Source organism: Gobio gobio, assembly GCF_949357685.1.
Source record: "Gobio gobio genome assembly, chromosome: 21".
Lineage (NCBI taxonomy): Eukaryota > Metazoa > Chordata > Actinopteri > Cypriniformes > Gobionidae > Gobio > Gobio gobio.
Genome location: NC_137117.1, coordinates 32616675 through 32632708, shown reverse-complemented (window position 1 = coordinate 32632708; position 16034 = coordinate 32616675). Strand labels below are relative to the sequence as shown.

The 16034-nt window shown below is 35.7% G+C and overlaps 1 protein-coding gene across 1 annotated transcript in view; it reads left to right on the top strand.

Annotated features, from left to right (window-relative positions):
• The window catches only part of cntn3a.2 (contactin 3a, tandem duplicate 2), a gene marked incomplete at its 5' end in the record, with an annotated part of 80216 nt that overhangs the window by 39437 nt on the left and 24745 nt on the right, over positions 1 to 16034 (top strand). The window contains 3 exons of the mRNA XM_079802543.1: positions 5524 to 5674; positions 7409 to 7536; positions 12030 to 12199. Coding sequence (XP_079658669.1) covers positions 5524 to 5674; positions 7409 to 7536; positions 12030 to 12199 — 449 coding nt within the window. The remainder of the gene's footprint in view (positions 1 to 5523; positions 5675 to 7408; positions 7537 to 12029; positions 12200 to 16034) is intronic.

The window sequence follows — 16034 nt, the reverse complement described above, 5'->3', positions numbered from 1 at the left end:
CAGAACAAAGAAACACATTCAGGTTTGGAACAACTTGAAGGTGAGTAAATGATGGCAGAATTTTCATTTTTGGGTGAACTATCCCTTTAAATGGGCTACATTTAAGAATTTGTATGTATTAAATGCTTTTTTTATTGCCAATGTGTGAACAGCTTGTAATGAAACTTAAAAAAACGAGACCTTCTCCCACTTCGTAGGTTGTCTATTAAAGCCTGTAGACTGATTTTTTTGTCTGGAAAAATCCAAAGGATGTATCGTTTACCCGCATTCCAGAGAGCCTCTCTTCCAGTTCTATGACACATGAAACGAAAGCGTATACAATGTTCAGTATAATGCTGAAAGAGCTATTGTGTACTGTAATGTTTATGTATCATGCAAAGAAAAGGGATTCATTCAAACTATAGTCTCACAGAGCCAGATCTATATAGTCTATTGTCTCAAATATAGCCTACTTTATAATCAAACTATCATAAATGTGTACCTCATCTGTCGACATGATGCCAGTGAATCGCAGACGTGGTGCATATCCACATCGCTTAGATCAGATGCTTTCTAAACTGCTATTTTCTCACCGCTGACATATTTGTTGTGTTTATTTGGCTATTGAGACGAAGGTGTGCAGCACATATTTACATATTCATCTAAACGTCGCTCACAGCAGTTTAATATGGAGTTGGGCCACACTTTGCAGCTATAACAGCTTCATCTCTTATGGGAAGGCTTTCCACAAGGTTTAGGAGTGTGTTTATGGGAATTTTTGACCATTCTTCTAGAAGCGCATTTGTGAGGTCAGGCACTGATGTTGGACGAGAAGGCCTGGTTCGCAGTCTCCGCTGTAATTCATCCCAAAGGTGTTCTATCTGTGCAGGCCGGTCAAGTTCCTCCACACCAAACTCATCCATGTCTTTATGGACCTTGCTTTGTGCACTAGTGTGCGCAGTCATGTTGGGACAGGAAGGGGCCATCCTCAAACTTTTCCCACAACGTTGGGAGCATGAAATTGTCCAAAATGTCTTGGTATGCTGAAGCATTAAGAGTTCCTTTCACTGGAACTATGAAAAACAACCCCCACACCATAATCCCCCCTCCACCAAACTTTACACTTGGCACAATACAGTCAGGCAAGTACCGTTTTCCTGGCAACCGCAAAACCCAGACTTGCCAGACAGAGAAGCGTGATTTGTCACTCCAGAGAACACGTCTCAACTGCTCTAGAGTCCAGTGGCGGCGTGCTTTACACCACTGCATCTAATGCTTTGCATTGCACTTGGTGATGTAAGGTTTGGATGCAGCTGCTCGGCCATGGAAACCCATTCCATGAAGCTCTACACACTGTTCTTGAGCTAATCTGAAGGCCACACAAAGTTTGGAGGTCTGTAGCGATTGACTCTGCAGAAAGTTGGCGACTTCTGCACACTGTGCGCCTCAACACTCAAGTTGCTGTTGTTCCCAATTGCTTCCACTTTGTTATAATACCACTAACAGTTGACCATGGAATATTTAGTAGTGAGGAAATTTCACAAATGGAATAGGATAGGACTAATGGAATTGGTTGCACAGGTGAATCTTGAATTCACTGAACGACCCATTCTTTCACTCCTTGATTTGGAGGGGTGTCCCAATACTTTTGGCAATATAGTGCATACCGGGGCATTGAATCACATGCAGTCTCTTGTATGTTACGCGTGGTGTGCATGAGTGCGAGCACGAGCAATAAGTTGCTGGCTGCAGTTCACTTAATGACCACCAGTGTCGCTAATAACAAGGGTTTTTGAATTCCAAATACAGCCGTTTAAATAAATTGTGATTTATCATACTATTGTTTCAACAATAGAAGAAACAGTTTGAATGGCTGTATGAGCCACACATTTCTAAAGAAACTTCTGTAGCACTACTTTAACCTTGCAATAAATGATATCAGATTCTCAAAAATAATGTAAATAATATTGAGAACTGTTATAACAGCATTTAAATGTGCAGTGTGTACATTTTAGCGGCATCTAGTGGTGAGGTTGTGAATTGCAATCACCCACCGCTCACATCTCCTTTTCAAAGCACATCGAGAAGCTACAGTGGCCGACACAGGACAAAAATGTCCATGTCGGAGACTTCATGTCGGAGACATGTGCGCAAAATTGTGACTAAATAAAACGGTAAAAAGGTAATAAAACATAACGGTTCATTATGTAAGGTCTTTATACACCACTGAAACCATAGTTATGTACATTATATTGCATTTCTGTCAATAGATCCAAATACTATACACAGCACCTTTAAGTGTTGAATACATATTTAAGATTAGCATAGTAGATAGAGAAAAAACTAAAGTTTTACAAAAGAAATGTTCCTACAATGTATTTGAGTTTTTTTTATTGTAAGCAGACTTTGAGTCAGGGCTTTTTTATGTAGCTCTGAGTCTCTGGTTCAGTGGTTGGCACTACAAAGAAGTGACTATTGCAGTTTGCAACAAAAAAAAGTTCAAAGTGCAGTATGGTTCATTATGAATATCAGAACACAGGAGCTGCTCTGAGGTTTGTACAGGCAAATAAACTCTTGAAAAGGGCTCACACACCAAGGAGCTGCCCTCTTCTCAACATTTCCCATAAGAACATTGATTTTGCAGCATTTCGAGTGGGGTGGCGTGGCACTGTGACTTTTAGTAATGTTAATCCACTATTGATTGGCTGGTGGGAGATGAGGAACTGTGGCCGCTCTGTTGACAACATGACAAAGCCACGTCTGAGGGGTTCACTTATGGAAAAACATTCAAGTAGACAGTGACAAAGACCAGAGAAAGATCTTTGTCATCAGCTCATAGACACAGAGAGAGAGAGCGAGATGGTGGAAAGGGAGTAGAGGTCATTTAGGATACCTCTGCTTTCTGACTGCAGCCAATTCCTTCACTGGCCTTCACTAATGATGTTTGTGTTGGAGCCAGCAACCCTCCATGGGCTAATTAGGTAATAGAGATGCTATTTAACAATGCTTAAGGCCACAGCGTGTTCGCTATGACAGTGCATAAGCAGCTTTCCCATTCGCAGCATTGGATAAATGCTGCTTCTCGGCAGAGGAGATACATTAGACCCAATTAGTGCTAGTATCTTAGTGTTGCGTCATCGCTATCGGAAAATGTCTTTCCTATAAGGGCTGCTTTAAAAACTGGACAACTTACACTAGTGAAAAAACCCTATACCAAAATGTATTTCCAATAATATACATTTACATATTTACTGACATATCGCTTGAGACTTACTAGTATAAATATTAGAATTAAACTTGATTTAGAGTACTTCTTTATTGCACTATTCACATTCCTTAATATTAAGCCTAAAATGTGTTTTAATATATAATATTAGTATAATCAGTGTATAATATCAGTCGTTAAATGCAAGATATTTAAAGTGTACCTAAAGTATTCTTGCAATAGTTCCATTTTAGCACAATCAAAATAAGTATATCTTTAGTTGGACCTCAGCACTACTTTCGAATAACTAAATATATCAATTTAGTATAGCAAAAGTACCATTGCAGGGTATTTATATTAAGTACATAAATATGTACAGTAAATGTATTTGTAGTTTGCATAAAATAAATGTATTTCAAATACATTTTGGTATATTTATTTTTCACTATGGTTAGACTATATAAACACTAGTGTCATCATCTTGCTGTAAAATATGAGCATGGCTTGATGTTATCCCTTATTTAAACAGGTTTAGGGGAAATGTAAACCAAACCCACCCGTTTTTAATTGGAGAGTTCACTCCGCTATTAAGACAAAGAAATACTTTTTTAGCAAGTTATTTTTCATTTTCAATAATGATCTGAAGAACAGATCATTATTTATTTATTTATTCATTCATTCATTCATTCATTCATTCATGTATTATTATTATTACTATATTTCAAATGTGTGGGGTCAGTAAATTTGTTTTTAAAGGGTTAGTTCACCCAAAAATGAAATTTCTTCCATTAATGACTCACACATAAGATAAAATATCTTAAACTGTGTTCCGAGGATGAACGGAGGTCTTACGGGTGTGGAACAACATTGGGGTGAGTCATTAATGGAAGAAATTTCATTTTTGGGTGAACTAACCCTTTAATGTTTTTAAAGGAATTCTCTTGTGCTCTCCGAGTATTTATTTGATCAAAAATACAGTAAAAATTTTGAAATAGAAATCTTTTGTAGCAATACTCCTAACAATAAAGCCTAGGGAGATAGAAAAAAGTATATATATATTTTTTATATTTGTATATAAATATATATATATAAATATATATATATATATAAATATATATATATATATAAATATATATATATAAATATATATATATAAATATATATATATATATAAATATATATAAATATATATATAAATATATATATAAATATATATATAAATATATATATAAATATATATATAAATATATATATATATATATATATATATATATATATATATATATATACACACACAACCCCAAATCAGAAAAAGTTGGGACAGTATGGAAAACGAAAAAAGAAAAAAAAAAGAAGTGATTTCTACATTTACTTTGACTTGTATTTCATTGCAGACAATATGAACACAAAATATTTAATGTTTTGTCTATATATATATATATATATATATATATATATATATATATATATATATATATATATATATATATATATATATATAAATATATATATATAAATATATAAATATATATATAAATATATATATAAATATATATATAAATATATATATAAATATATATATATATATATATATATATATATATATATATATATATATATATATATATACACACAACCCCAAATCAGAAAAAGTTGGGACAGTATGGAAAACGAAAAAAAAAAAAAAAAGAAGTGATTTCTACATTTACTTTGACTTGTATTTCATTGCAGACAATATGAACACAAAATATTTAATGTTTTGTCTGGTCAACTTCATGTCATTTGTAAATATGCATCCTTTCCTGTCATTCAGACCTGCAACACATTTCAAAAAAAGTTGGGACATGAGCAATTTAGGGCTAGTAATGAGGTAAAATGGTTAAATAATATTATATTATATTATTATATTATATATATTATATTATATATATTATATATTATATATTATATATATTATATATATATAATGGAAAATATTGTATCCCAAATTTAAGATTTTTGCTAATTTTTTGGACTGCCCCAATAAAGAATTGGCCAGATTGTGGGAGTCGACTACATCCTGCTTGCATTCATCACTAATTTTCTTACCTGATTTGCATAATTCCTTTAGTGAACGCTAAAGCAACACAGAGAGCGTACAAGGGAAGTTCCTCCAGAATTTTCATTGAACTGTTTCTTTAAGAGAAGAGAAAAGGCTAAAGGGGTCCTAGATCAGCAGAGCACACACACACACACACACACCACTGCTTTCAGCCCTGCTGTCCATTTACAGTTATGCGTGCAGGGCATCCGTGCCTGAGGCGGCAGTTTGACTCTCTTGGCCCTGTGTTTTTCCACAGCCTCGCCCCCAGACTTTTCCAGAAGCCCTCTCAGAGCTCTGCTTAAAGCCAAGACGGGCAGCACAGTCATCATGGATTGCAGGCCGCAGGCCTTTCCCACAGCCATCAGCCTGTGGAGGAAAGGCAATGAACCGCTGCAGAGCACTGAGAGGTACGGATACAATCTTTTTTCTTGCTTTTCTTGCCCTTAATTCCTCCTATCCCTTCCTTGTAACCATCTATTCATACAAGGCTTCGCTCCAGGAGGCCTGCTATGTTCACACTATCTGTGTGCAGGCTGCAACTTAACAGTTATCAAAAGGAAGCAGCAATGCCAATTGTGGTAGCTCACTGACCATAACACTCATGAATTATGAAGCAGGCCATTAGGCCTGGCCGGCAGGAGGTCGCTCGGCATTTTGGGTTGAGTCTGTCAAGTATGAAATGCTTCCTGGTAGGAGGCCACTTGAGGATGCACAGCGGATCGCAAGCTTTGCTCTTTTTATAATGAAGTTGGATTAAATAGTATGGGGCGAATCCTCTCAAGGGTGGAGAACTATTGTGGGAAAACAATAGATTTGCATTAAGCCACACTTGTTTGTTTTGAGAGCATTTGGTGAGACATCCGCAGTCCAATTTAACTGTAAGCGCATTGGCGGGGAATTGTGCATTAGGACATTAACATTCCAGTACTGGGTTACCAGCATTTGCTGTCTGGTACTCCAGATGATGTATTGCCAATCGCTGTTGATATATAGGGGAGACTAGGGGCAATTGTAATATCTTTTACATGTGTTTTTTTTTTTGAATGATTGTAACATTAGAAAACAGTTTAACATATTAGCACTTATAGTAATATTTTATCAAAATAATATTATTGCCTTAGTATATATTAGCATTTCTTATTAGTCTTTTTTGGCTGCGTATGGTGCTAATTCCTTTAGCTCTCAGGAATACTATTCACTAGCTTTCATAATTTTGGGGTCTGTACTATTTTCCTTTTAAAGAAATTAATACTTTTCTTGAGAAAGGACATTTATAATGTTACAAAAGGTTTCTATTTAAATGCTGTTACTATGGACGTTCTTTTCATCGAAGAAAAAAAAACTGTATCGCGGTTTCCACAAAAATATTAAGTAGCACAACTACTTTTAAGTCAAATTGGAACCTACATTTGATATAATTTGAAATTAGCTAATGAGCCAAAATCTGTATTCAACTAGATACTTTAATGAAATAATGTTTATTACATTTTTTTTAAATCATTCTTCTATTTCAGTCATACAATTTTGCTTTATTACCAGTTTAACTATACGTTGTAGAACTAAAATTGCCCTCAGCCTGCACAACCAAAACAAAATCTTGTACAGTATAGTAGATACAGCAATAGTGCATCATACAAAGCGTTGTAAATATTAATGTCTAGATGTAAGCTACAGAGTTATTGTAAAGGGTTAACGTGTCACAGATGGCAGTTACAGGTAAATAGCAATTCAATAAAATTGAAAGCACTTCAAATGATAGGCACTTAACATGCACATGAGGAAAATAAGGTTTGTATTTTTTAAGATTAAGAAATAGTCATGAAGGGTCGGAAGGAAATCTAGTTCAAATAATGGGGCGGTAGATTGAGCGATGCACCCCGCTGTTAGAGCTCGTTGGCTTTACGTTTGAATGGCTGTTTCGTGTGAACGCGCATTCTTCTCGGGCAGCTGTATGCACTGAGCCATGGAGAGTGTCCAATGTACAAAGATTTATGTGCCATTCAAAAGAAACACATTATGTTCTGTTTAACACATTTATACGGTTCCCGAAAGATAAAGCACAATTGTACTCGGAATGTAGCTCCATTATGAGTTAACGAAGTTTCAATTTGATTTGAGAGGATTGTGGTTCTCTCCTTTAGGATAACTTTTCTCCCTGATGGAACACTTAGAATTACAAATGTGACCAAGATGGACGGGGGAAACTATGCATGCTTGGCTAGAAACCAGTTTGGTGCGGCCAGCACTACAGGAAGACTGCTGGTCACAGGTAAGGATTACTGTAACTGTATTACGGTTTGGGCTTCATCCTTGCTTTTCCTGCAGATACAAGTCATTTTAGAGTATCATTCAACTGTGGGAATGTTATGTGGGAAGTGGTGATTTGTCTGCAAACTCTGGGGGCTTCACAGTTTCAGGCAACTGTGTTCTTGGTACGGCTGCACAATTAATCAAAGTCATGACAGTTTCTTAAAGGGATAGTTCACCCAGAAATAAACATTCTGTCATCATGTACTCACCCTTTTGTACTTGCAAATGTTTCTTTGTTCTGTGGAGCACAAAAGAAGATATTTGAAGTATTTCTCAGCTGTCTTTGTCCATACACGGAATAGTCAGTGGGGTCCAACCGTTTGAAGCTCCAAAAAGGAAATAAAGGTAGCAAGTGCTGCGTCTGACTTTGCGTACTGTATAGTATGTACTACTTTTTTTTTTTTTTTAACTTGCTTCACAATGTTAAAAAACACATTCTATATAGTATGAATCCAATTTGGACATACAACATCTGCCATGTTGCCACTGTCATGTGACCTACGGCATCAGTTGCGTCACTTCACTGACATTCACACCTCCTCTAATGTGGCCTCATGGGATAGTTAAGTGTCCATTAAATACACACTTCAGAATCTTGCTTGAAGTACTAAGTCATTTAGGTACTTTTTGCCTACTATTTTATGAGGACTGTGAATTCAGACATACTACTTGGCTTGTGAAATTTAAGCTGTTATTTACTTCCAAATCAAGTTTTTGTGTGAAGACGACATCATGTTCAGTCATGTGACATACAGGTTTCATTTTATTGAAGTGAAGGAATATTTGATTTTATCACTTCAGAAAACGTTGGTCACACTTTAGATTACGGTCCATTTCTCACTATTAAAGGTGCAATAGGTGATCTGGGAAATGCTAACTTAAGCCTGCTAGCATTGAAAGCATTTGATCCCACCCTCCCTGCAAATCGTTGTCCAAAGCCACGCCTCCTGAACGCGCACAGTCCAGAAGCCAGACGACCTGAGACAATGTTATTGGACTACATCATGTATCATTCATGTCTGATGTCTGCGTGAACAGGCTGCGCAGTGGCATGCAAAAACACGTTGACTGATAGGGAACACATGCTATCATTTCATTCGTGATTGATGATTGAACGAACATTTTATGGTTCTTCGCCTTCCACAGACGATATAATGTATATTTATAAAAATACATTTAGACCGCTTAACATAGTGATTGCTATCAGGATATGAGGAGACTTTCAACCAGCATAACAAAAATGTTTCTGTAGAGAATCACCTTGCACCTTTAACAAAGTATTAACTATGCATAGCTTATCATAGATCAATGAATCTGATTAGACCGTTAGCATCTCGCTCAAAAAAATTACCAAGGAATTTAGATATTTTTCCTATTTAAACCTTGACTCTTCTGTAGTTACATTGTGTACTAAGACCGACGGAAAATTAAAAGTTGTGATTTTCTAGACCGATATGGCTAGGAACTATACTCTCGTTTCTGCGTAATAATCAAGGAACTTTGCTGCCGTACCATGGGTGCAGCGGTGCAATGATATTACACAGCGCCTGACAATAGACTAACTTCCGTCAACATAACCAACGTGAAAACCTAATCTTCAGTGTATTCCGGTTCAAATAGATACGGTCCAGGATCTGCAGCAAAGTAAACATCTTCTGAATCATCTCCATGGTTACAAGGCACGCTCCCTGTGCAAGCAGGTTGTCACGTTAGTTATGTTGATGGAAGTTAGCTTATATTTAAGTTTAGGTATTGAGTAGGATTAAGGGATGAAGGTCTTGCAGAATAAGGCATTAATATGTGCTTTAATAAAATGCCAATATCCTAGTAATATGCATGCTAATAAGCAACTATTTAATAGTGAGAATCGGACCCTAAACTAAAGTGTTACCAAAACTTTAAACCACTAGAGTTGTATGGATTCATTTTAAACTAACGTTATGTCCTTTTTGGAGCCTGAAACTGTTGGACCCCATTGACTTGCATTGTATGAACAAAAACATTTGACCGAATGTGTTCGACATAGAAAATCCTATGAGTTTGGGACAACATGAGGGTAAATGATGAAAGAATTTTCATTTTTGGGGTGAACAATCCTATCCTAACCTGGCAGTCACCAGCCACACCAGAACAACAAATAGATTTAGCCGAAAGAGTAAATACAAAGGTGTTCTACACACATGGACTTCTGTTTCATGTAGTTTGTTCTGTTTTTATAATGCTTTCTGACAGGAAAGTTGTTTTATTGCTTTCTGGGGCTTACATGGCCCTGTAATATAATACGATGGGTTGAGCGGTTCAGCTCTCCAACTGGCAGGTTTTTTTTTTTCAACTCAACTCAACAGGGATAGGATACAGTGGCTTTTTGTGTGTTGTTATAATTACCCATTTTCACGCTCCACTTATGGCATTGCAATTACCCTGGATTACACTAATGGAGTGTGTGAGGGTGTAGGTTATAGGTTGAGCGTGCACAATTTAGAGAGAAAAATATAGAACGCTGCATTTGCTCTCTAGGTTTTGCTGAGATTACTACATCAGAGTCTTTTACAGCAAACTCCGCCCCTGCAGATTTGAATATGAATTAAATTCTAACAACGTTGATGTAGTTAAAGGGGTTATGTCAATTAAATAGAAATTAAATTTTCCTTGATTGTTTGAATTAAGAGTTCGTCACACTCTATAAACATTATGATTTTTAGAACAGAAAATTGTTTTCCTAAAATCATAGATAAAGCTTTAGCATCCTACCTAGTGGATGGAAGTAAAAATCCCATTAATTTTCTCCATAGAGAAATTTTTTTTTTAGCAATATTTTATAAACCTTTCAAGACAGACCTACTATGAGCTCTACAGTTGTTAATGTGCTTCTAGAAGTCCATCGCAATGCTTCATCGTGGGATTAGTAGTTCATTCATTGATGACCTTTCCATGTTTCACATTTTCAAATTCTGTATCTTTGCTGTGAATCTTAGAGTTGGTTGGTTTGGTTTCAGGCTCAGAAATCTTGTACACAGGGCCGTTTCTAGCCATTCTGACGGCCTAGGCGAAATCCTTATTGTTGCCCCCAGTCAAGTTCAAGTTCGGTTTATTTATATAGCATTCATAAAACGGCTACACGACTGACCAAAGTGCTGTACAATGGATCAGACTAAACACAACTAAAACACAGTAAAACAAAGTCAGACTCCAATTTAAACAAAACTAAGTGAATATATAGAACAAAACCAAAGAAAGTAAGATAAAGACATTAAAACATAAAAGCACAACAAAAACTATAAAGAAAATGAATTATAAGCTCTGGAAAACAAGTGCGTTTTTAGAAGAGTGTGCAATCCCTAGTTGCTAAGAAATTGTTCTCAGACATAACTACATAATTATTACGTGTTATCATTACATTTCACATGAAAGTAATAAGAATAAATACGGATTCAGTGTGGTTTTTGTTACTCATTAATGGTTGAACTTCCCCTTTAAATAACACTATGCTCTCTGTGTGTACAACACTGCTTGCATTAAGCACTATTAGGACTGAATGAATCGATTCAGCATTCAACGCCATGGTAAAGATGCGTTAAATTTGACAAAGTGATTTAATAAAGGATGTATTAATGTTGTGAATTAGCACATTTGTACCATTTTTAAATTGGCCGTTAAAGTTTTATATGGGACAATTACAAAACACACTGATTCTTTTAACAATGCACTGAAATCATAAAAAGTGAGAGTGAAGTTATATCTTGCCTCTAACATACACAAATGCTATCTGCCAATTTCACGGCGTGATTTTTTTCGACTACCACAAATACTGCCCTAACAAAATACAGATTTGTGCACTTTTTACTATACCTGTTTTTTTAATTGGCCTTTAGTTTGAATTTAGCTTTATTTAATGGTTAAAAAAGCATGCCAAAGCATTGACCGAGCTCTTTGATCTAAAATGGTGTTGTTGAGCGCTCCAAACGCAAACTTTTTTGACAGTAATTGACAATATTCTGTCTGATCCAATGGCATATAAAAATCGTCAGATTGACAGTTCTCTGATCCAATAGTGTTGGGGAATTAGTGGGGGCAGCAATAACATTTTAGGGTGGCCATGATACCCTTTACACACAAAATCTAGTGCCAGTGCGCATATCTACCCCCCACTGATGGCACCATAAGCGACCGCCTAGTTTGCCTATGCCTAAAAACGGCCCTGCTTGTACATAGAGCAATTTCAGGTTTTGCACAAATGGTTTCCTTATGAGATCGGGTTGAAATTGTATGGTTTAGCAAAATATATATATATATATATATATATATATATATATATATATATATATATATATATATATATATATATATATATATATATATATATATATATATATATATATATTATTTATTTAATATTGATTGAATAAACCTTATGACTGGCCATTTAATAAAGCTAAGTGTGATTTTGAGCAGATCCCACGCAAATCACCCAGGGTCCAGTGGACATGGAGATCATAGTCGGGGAGAGCATTGTACTGCCCTGCCAGATCTCCTGTGACCCTGCTCTGGATGTTTCATTCTCCTGGGCCTTCAATGGGCAGCTCCTCAATAAACTGGACCAGCATTATGAGCATGTGGGAGGGGTAAGTCATATTTTATTAGCTATCCTCTCTGTCTATGTTCTGTTCTATCTACTGTTTAATGTATCATAAAACTGTGGAAAGATTTTTAACAAATATCAAGCATTTCAACCTCAACAGTTTCTTAAAAGTGCACTCAGTCATTTATTTTTTGGTTTAGCTTGCTGTTTTTGTTTATGGCAGTTGTCAATCGAATTTTCCTTCAAAGTTTGCATGAAATGGAAGTTGCGATAGTCTTTTTGTGACATATATCCGAGTGAAACGGCTTTTTTGGTGCAGGTATGACATTACTTTGTTGACCAAAACACAGAAGCGAGTTAGCATTTGAGTTTCCATCATCAATGTGGGGTTAGGGTTAGGGTTAGGGTTAGGGTTAGGGTGTCAATGGGGTTTTTTAATGGGATTTAGGTTAAATGGCTCAAATAAGTTCTAAGTGAACACAAGCTCAAGATACTTTCACGTTTTATTCTAAAACATAAAATATATCGGTATTACCCCACTCGTGATTTTTTTTAAGCTGTTATGTATCTTGAAAAAGGTGGTTGCTAACAAGAGGCTAAATGGGTCTACAGAAGCTTTTACAGCCATATTATGCTATTATTGTGCTCTTATAAACTAGCCTACTCTAACTCAAACATTCTGGGAAAATGCTTTTAGATAAAAGCGACCGTGGTGTAGTTCGTTCATAGCCTACCTTTAGCTTTTTACTTCTGGCGACTGCATTTAGGCTTCAAAATTAAGAAAAGTTGTGTTCTTGATGGACAAAAGTAAGTATCATAAGCTTTTGTTGATCGTAGAGCTTATTTTTTGCGATAATACAAAAGCCTATGGAAAAATCCTATTGGGTTTTTGATGAGGGAACCAGTGCGATGCTAACTGCCGGTTGGCCTACAAAGTAACGTCATACCTGCACCACTCTATTGGGATTGATTGAACGGTTGTGGTTTGATATTGGTCGATCGCATGTGAGTGACAGGTTGTCCCGCCCTCGTGCCAATAAAAACGTCATCAGAGAAGAGATTTTGCTCCAAGAGGGAAGGGAAGTTAATTTGACAAAAAGATTGAGAGTACATGAATAAAAAAAAAAAAATAATAATTAAAAAAAAAAAAAAAATATATATATATATATATATATATATATATATATATATATATATATATATATATATATATATATATATATATATATATATATATATATATATATATATATATATATATATATATATATATATATATATATATATAATTTATAACAAATACTGCAATATTCCATAAAAACAAGAATTGTCCATTTTGTTTTTATGGTAACTAATTTAATTAAACAGATTTAACAAAAGTACTATTGATTTATTTGTGTAAAATCTTTCTAATGAGGTAAAAATACAGAGTGCACCTTTAATTTCTTTATACTCAACAAATGTCAGATTCTGAACAGATACATCCGGTAGTTTACTGTATAATGCTTCCATTGTGCTATGAGGCAGACCTACTGTTAAGACGTGGAAGACTTGGAAGGGATCAATTTATCACTCTCGTTTTTAGCTGTTGCTTCCACTGCTTAGCAGCCCGCTACGTTCACTTTGTGCTTCTTTTCCCTCCTCTTCACAGAATAAAAATCAATCATCAAAGTTTTTCCTTCAAGGATCTCAAGTGTAATATCCTCATAAGGCTTTTGAATGGTCAGATCTCACATCTCAGATTGCTTTTCTCTGGGATGTAATGACGCCTTTCTGGAAATAGTAATGACTGAGAGAAAGCCCTAATGAGGACTGACTGGTCAATATTGGATGTGCATGACTCAACTGAGCAATCCTTAAACAGATTCATTAATCACCACCCCCAAAGCTGTCAAAAAGATGATTTTTTTCCCCCTAATAAGGTTGCGTATTTTAGGGAATTAAATGAGTTTGTTTTCTGCATTGTGGTAGGAACAGTAACATAAAATTATTTTTGACTTTTATATAATTATGATAATTTCATGATAAATCTGAACAGAAAATGTGAAGGTTTTCAACATTTGGACACACACGTAGGAAACGCACTCATCTTCATTTAAGCCAGTGATTCTTCTCAGTAATTATATTCCAGTTCTTATGAATTCTCTGATGCCGCCCGTCTTGTAGGATTATCAGCATGAAGTCCACAGCTTGGATGAACTCATTTCCATAATGAAACTAAATTTGTAGCTTAATGTCCTTACTGCTGAAATTGCAGATTTACCTCTTGTTTGCCAACCACAATCTCACCCTTAGATAAGAGCACACATCTTATCTCATGTAATTTAATTGATTTGAAATCTAAGCGCTTTTTATTAAATTAGCGAAGTTTTCCATGCCAAAGACTTCAGTGCAGCACAGACAATATCAACATCCAAGCGAATCAATGTCTGTGAACAATAGCAATAAAGCATTGATTCTATTAAAATTAAGATTTTGACAGATGGTAGAATAAAGTAGGAATTAACCCTTAAATGCATGAACGTTTTCTCCAATCATTATTACATATTTGGTATAATGGTTTTTTTAACGACCCGGATCTATGTCTAACTCGGATAGCTCTCTAACTGCCGCAATAGTGTAAAACTCTCATGATATTTTAATAACATTTACAAAAGAACAAAGTGAAGCATATTTCATTACATTTTGGAACTTGTAGGGGTTTAATTTGAGCAGATGCTTTTTACCATCAGAGCTAATTTCCCCAGTACATTCAGCATCTGTTTCATATTCACAATCTCATCCCTTTTCTCAAAACTCAGAAATGTTCTCCACCATCGAGTGACAGTGACACTAATATTTGATTGCATACAGTACATGCTCTGCAGTAAATCGCTGAGCCAATTCAAGTTTTTCTGATGATCTTGTGTATTTTGTTTTATGCCTACTGTAATAAAGGGTCACTGTGATTTTGCCAAGTAAGTCATATTCCTGTCCAAAAATGTTGTCCAAACCCTATCCCTACCCCTTACCATAACCCCACCCATACTCCAAGTTATCACTAAAATCGGAGGGAAATGATAGGTGAATAACACTGATGTAGAAGCATCTAACCCTTGTTGTAAACTTAAACTTGGCATAAACTGTTAACTTGTCCCTCAAATCTTATTGGTTGATGTTGGAATGTTGTACTTGGTGAAATCATGTTCACCGGTAATTAGAAGTGGGAAAATCCAAATCGCTCATCGGTTTGATGGTGTTTATGCTCCAAAAATTGTTAAACGATGTGCCTGGGGTACTGTATCACTGATTCCAGGTATCCTGAGAGTATTTTCTGGTTGTCATGCTCTCATTAAGTTACGATTAAAGTTAGTGAGCCCATGCTGACGTATACCTAACTAGCTAACTGTTCTCACGTCATGTAACAGTGTACATTAGGTCCAAAACACATAAACGAAGGTCTACATTTCAGTGCCTCTCCATATTAAACTGGTTAAATGTAAATTAATTTAATCTTACCCTGCGGTACATGAACAGTGTTGTTCCTGGATGTTGTCATCTGCCATCGTGATGACCGTAACACGAGGCTTCTCGCGCTTGCATTGTGCTCTGTAAACCCTCGCTTCCAAATGAATCTTGTTACCCACCATATTTAGTTTAAAATCTTTTAAATATCCTCCATGGCATATTTAAGACCAACTTGAATGCTCCTCAACGAGAGGTGGTCCTTCTGTGTATCAGATTTTATTGTGAACTTCTAATTTCTGTGAGTTTAAATATGTCTGCATTATCTGTCTAACTGAGGAGGGACTCCTATTTTGATGGTTATTATTGTACGGGTAGTGAAAGGGAGAGATCGCAGTTTATCGGAGTTGTTTTGCAGATACAAAGTTTACAGT